Source organism: Nematolebias whitei, chromosome 7, assembly GCF_014905685.2.
Source record: "Nematolebias whitei isolate Nwh7 chromosome 7, NemWhi1, whole genome shotgun sequence".
Lineage (NCBI taxonomy): Eukaryota > Metazoa > Chordata > Actinopteri > Cyprinodontiformes > Rivulidae > Nematolebias > Nematolebias whitei.
In genome coordinates, this window is record NC_056504.1 from 36795588 (window position 1) to 36800807 (window position 5220).

Consider the following 5220-nt stretch of genomic DNA (forward strand, 5'->3'; position numbering starts at 1 on the left):
CTGTATGACAACTCGGTGACAAGGATGCCTGCAGCGCCAACACAACGTTATGACGTCACACGCGCAGTTGAGTTTAGATTAGTGAAAATTTACAAATTTGCACCGTTCGAGTGTTGTCATTGTGTTAGAGAGAGTAAATGTCATGAATAAATTTGACATTAAACATACTGTAACCCAAGTTGAAGTGTTACATCATTTTTAGTCCCCGTTTTGACATCTGCATTTGTTAGCAGGCCAAACTGACAAAGACCGTGCAGAATAATGTAGTATTTTAATTCCACAGCAGAGAAAGTTATGTAGTCTCTGTAAGTAAAAAAATAATAATTTGTATGCCTCTTTTTTGACTGTCTATTGTTGTCGTTGCTATCCACTGTTGTCGTCACTCTTTGTTAAAGAAATCAGGTCTCTCTTGTAAATGAGTCCCCGACACTCAATGGGATTAATCTGTGTAAAAAAAGGTTGAATGAATGGAAAAAGTAGGTCTGGGGGGGAATATCGATATCTGTTATCGGCAAAATAAATTTTAACATATCGGATATTGGCTAAAAATCCAATATCGTGCATCCCTAGTAAGAAGCTTTAAATTGTTTCAAAACCTTTTTTTAAATTTCTATGGGCAAATGCCGTGTCACAGTGCAGTTTCTGTAAATCCCCCACAGGAACAAGATGAAGAACAATGAGTATGAGAGTGTTGAGCACATCAACACCGATTTGACTCTGCTGCTTGAGAACGCCAAACGCTATAACGTTCCTCACTCGTCCATCTACAAGCGTGCGCTCAAACTTCAACACATTCAGCAGGTCAGCTCTTTGTGTTTTCTCCTCCTTATGTGATGGTTTAGCTTGAAAATCTAAGAACGGTTTAAATTATCCCAATTTTTAGTTTGTAAAAAACGAACTATAAAACTGTAATTTAATTTTACTTGCCTAGATGAGGAGGAAAGAGCTTTTGCAGAGAGCTGAAGATGATGGGGATAGCATGCTGTCCTCTGCCACGTCTGACACCAGTAGCACCAAAAGAAAAAGGTGCATTTTGTCACAAACGATGGATATAAAACGTCTACAAACCTTTGGTGAAGTGCTAATATTTTATGTCAAAAAAAAAAAAAAAAGCTATCGATGAATCATTTCAAAACCTTTTTCCACCTTTACTGTGACAAACAATTTAAACTGCGTATAACTAAACAGAAAATTGGGTTGGAAATTATAAAATAAAATAAAAAAGCAATAAGCTGATTGTGTATGTGTAAACACATACTAAGGTGTAGGAACAAGAACAACACTGAAGCATGGTGGTGGCAGCATCATGCCTTCATCTGGAACTGGTGTTTTAGTCAAAGAGAACGGAGTTATGACCAGTTCCAAATGCCCATTTATTTTTGGACTAAAAGTTTTAGGTGTCTACTAAAAAGCTGAAGGGGAAAATGAATTTCATTTTTCTAAATAGCAATGACTTCAAGCTTGCATTTAAATGAACAAAAGAACAGCTTCACCTGAAGAGAAATATAGTTTATGTACATCTTAGCCAGAGTTTAGACCCAAGTTTGATGGAAAATGTGTGGGATGACCAAAAGAAGGGATGCCTTCCCAATCTGACATATACTGTATTTAACTCTTTAGGAAGGAGTGGGCAAATATTACCAAGTCAAGATGAGGCCTGATGACTAATTCCAAAGAACACTGAAGGTTGTAATCAACTCAGAAGGTGTTTCAATTAATTATCAGTTAGGGTGCGCGCACTTATTCGGCCAGCTTCTTGCATCTTTTTATTTTAAAAATGTTCCTCACAACAGATCTTTTCTTCCATTAGAATTGTACAGGATATACTGTATGTCACAGAAAAGGTGGACAATGTTTTGAAATGATTTATTATGGTTTTATTTTTCTTTACCACACAAAAACCTGGCATTTTACCAGAGCTGTGTAGACTTTACAAACATGGTAGCCTTGACTGTTTGAACTTGGTTGTTTTAATTTTCTGCAATATGACTTTTTTAGTGACCGTTATTGTTGGTTTGTGTTTGATTCCCAGCTACAAGAAGAATACAAAGAAAAATCGAATGAAAGCCATTTTAGCTGCAGTGACTGAAGCGCGAGAAGCTGGCACCGGCCGCAGACTCTGTGACCTCTTCATGGTGAAGCCATCGAAGAAGGACTACCCTGATTATTACAAAGTTATCCTGGAACCAATGGACCTCAGGACCATCGAGCTCAACATCCGTTCGGACAAATACGTCACAGAAGATTTAATGGTGGAGGACACAAAGCTGATGTTCCGCAATGCACGACACTACAATGAAGAAGGCTCCCAGGTCGGGTTCTGTTTGACTGCCGACGCTGCTTTTTTATGGTCATTCGATGTGGTTTTAGCTCCTTGTTCCTACATGTGAATGTTTTCTGTTCTGAAAGAAGAGCACAATCAGCAGTTTCAGAGAGAATAGTTGGCCAAAGATACAGAACCTGAGTGTCAACACTTTTACAAATAACTTTAAGCCACATCCTCCCTTCTAAAAGGTTTTGAGAAGAACAGGAATCTCTTTTTGCTTCACGCCTTTCTCGTTTCTGTAGGTCTACAACGATGCAGACGTCCTTGAGAAGATCATGGAAGACAAACGCAGAGATCTTGGGCCAGCAACTGATGATGATGACCTGATGTCCCCCAAGTTAAAAATAAGTCAGTCAATCAGTCACCAGGTCTAGCTTCTCCAACAAACAGCAGTCTAAGCATGTGTGTCTAGCATTTTTTTTTTCTTTAAGAATTACTTTCATACATTTTCAGGAAAAAACAGCATCTTTCTGAAGAAATCCAAGTACCTCACACCCCTACAGCAGAAACTGAATGAGCTTTATGAAGCTGTAAAGAACTACACGGATAAGCGGGGCCGTCGCCTCAGCACCATCTTCCTCCGGCTTCCGTCGCGTGCCGAGCTGCCTGATTACTACATCGCCATCAAGAAACCTGTAGACATGGAGAAGATCAAGAGCCACATGCTGGCTAATAAGTACCAGGACGTGGACGCGCTGGTGGAGGATTTTGTGCTCATGTTCAACAACGCCTGCACCTACAACGAGCCCAAGTCTCTGATTTACCGCGATGCTCTGTTGCTGCATAGGGTGCTGTTAGAGACGAGACGTGACCTGGAGGGGGGAGAGGATGCCCATGTGCCGGATGTGCCGCGCCTCATCCAGGAACTCATCCGCAGCCTCTTTGTGTCTGTGCTTGGTCACCAAGACGACGAGGGACGTTGCTACAGCGATTCTCTCGCTGAGATCCCTGCTGCTGATCCTGCAAACCCCGAGAAGCCGCCGCTCAATTTTGAAATTATCCGGAAGAATGTGGATCGAGGGCGCTACAAGAGACTGGATGTGTTTCAGGACCACATGTTTGAAGTTCTGGAAAAGGCCAGACAGTTGAAGAGGTCAGGTATTGTTCGCCACTCATTTTAAAACTTGTCAATGTATTAAAAGACTAACGGTTACGCTATTTTTGTCTGTTACAGGACCGACTCGGAGATCTTTGAAGACGCGGTGGAGCTGCAGCATTTCTTCATCCGCATCAGAGATGAGCTGTGTAAAAATGGAGAAATCTTGATGTCCCCAGCCCTCAGCTATACCTCTAAACATCTGCACAGTGATGTGGAGAAGGAGAAGAAAAAAAAGCTTCCCAAGGAGTTCGAGGAGGACAAAATCAAGAGAGAAGAGGAGAAAAGGGGTATCCTCTGAATTATTTATAATAAATCATAGAAAGGGCAGTTCTACATTATCATGCGTGTTTTCATCCTATAGCTTTGCTCAGTTGAAAATTATTTTATTTCTCAGAGGCTGAGAAGAGGGAGGACTCTACTGGAAGTTCATGGCAGGTTCAGCGTACATACAGTCAGGACTGCAGCTTTAAGGACAGCATGTACCATGTGGGAGACTACGTCTATGTGGAACCTGCTGAGCCTAACCTCCAACCGCACATTATTTACATTGAGCGCCTTTGGCAGGATAACACCGGTCAGTGTTTATCGTGTTTATCACAGTCTTCAAAAGAAGATCAAACAATAATCTTATTGGTTTTTAATTTTTTCTATTTAATATAAAGTATATATATATATAAAAAAAAACATCCATCTTCCTATCCACCCCCTCTAAACACAGGAGAGAAGTGGCTGTACGGCTGCTGGTTCTACAGACCCAATGAAACATTTCACCTGGCTACTAGAAAATTCTTGGAGAAAGAAGTTTTTAAGAGCGACTATTACAACAAAGCTCCAGTCAGCAAGATTCTGGGGAAATGCGTGGTTATGTTTGTGAAGGTCCCCTGCATTTCTTTACCTTTTAGTTCATGAGTTTCGTTCTTGTGTGCCGAGCGCTGACTTGATATTTCTGCGATTCCAGGAGTATTTCAAGCTTTACCCAGAAGGATTCAGACCAGAGGACGTGTACGTCTGCGAGTCTCGCTACTCCGCCAAGTCCAAGTCCTTCAAGAAGATCAAGCTGTGGGCGATGCCCTTGAGCTCTGTTCGATTTGTTCCCAGAGAGGTGCCTCTACCTGTGGTCCGAGTGGCTTCCATGTTTGCCCCCAAACAAGAAGAGAAGCCAGCAGAGATTGTAGATGAGGGCAAAATGACAGATGGCATTTTAGAGAAGGTTAGTAGCAACTTGGTAGGTTCTGTGAAAATAACCAACGGGCACTGAAATAATTCTGCCTGCAAATCATTTTTGTCTACAGGAGAGGGAGGACGTTCCACTGGATGTGACCAACGGGGAGCCAGGCTGTCAGTACTATGAGCAGCTCTGCTACAACAACCTTTGGCTGAAAGTTGGAGATTGCGTTTACATTGGTTCTCATGGACTGGTGCGCCACCGAGTGGGAAGGTAGAGGAAATTATTTCTGCCCTGTCAGTATTATGTGATCTCTGTTTACTTTAATGGTTGAGAAATGCAGATTGCAGAATTCTACAAATATCCGTCTACCGACAGCTTTATGTCATTTATGTTGTCGCTTATATCCAATACCTAAAAAGCATATTTTTTAAGTTTGTTTTTGCGTTCTACAGAATTGAGAAAATGTGGATGCGAGATGGAGCAGGCTATTTCTTTGGCCCCATCTTTATCCATCCTGAAGAGACGGAGCATGAACCCACTAAGATGTTCTACAAGAAAGAAGTGTTCCTTAGCAACCTGGAGGAGACATGTCCCATGACCTGCATCATAGGTACTGTGTGTGTGTGT

At 41.7% G+C, this 5220-nt stretch overlaps 1 protein-coding gene across 1 annotated transcript; it reads left to right on the top strand.

The window, feature by feature from the left end:
- Nucleotides 1-612: 612 nt before the first annotated feature.
- Nucleotides 613-5203, top strand: LOC119411867 (protein polybromo-1; the record flags this gene model as incomplete). The annotated part of the gene is given in 11 exon segments (XM_037678817.1): nucleotides 613-801; nucleotides 932-1026; nucleotides 2033-2312; nucleotides 2569-2674; nucleotides 2780-3419; nucleotides 3501-3718; nucleotides 3817-3999; nucleotides 4144-4301; nucleotides 4384-4635; nucleotides 4718-4863; nucleotides 5046-5203. Coding segments are annotated over 11 exon segments (2371 nt in total), but the record flags the coding sequence as incomplete, so codon positions are not given.
- Nucleotides 5204-5220: the final 17 nt, after the last annotated feature.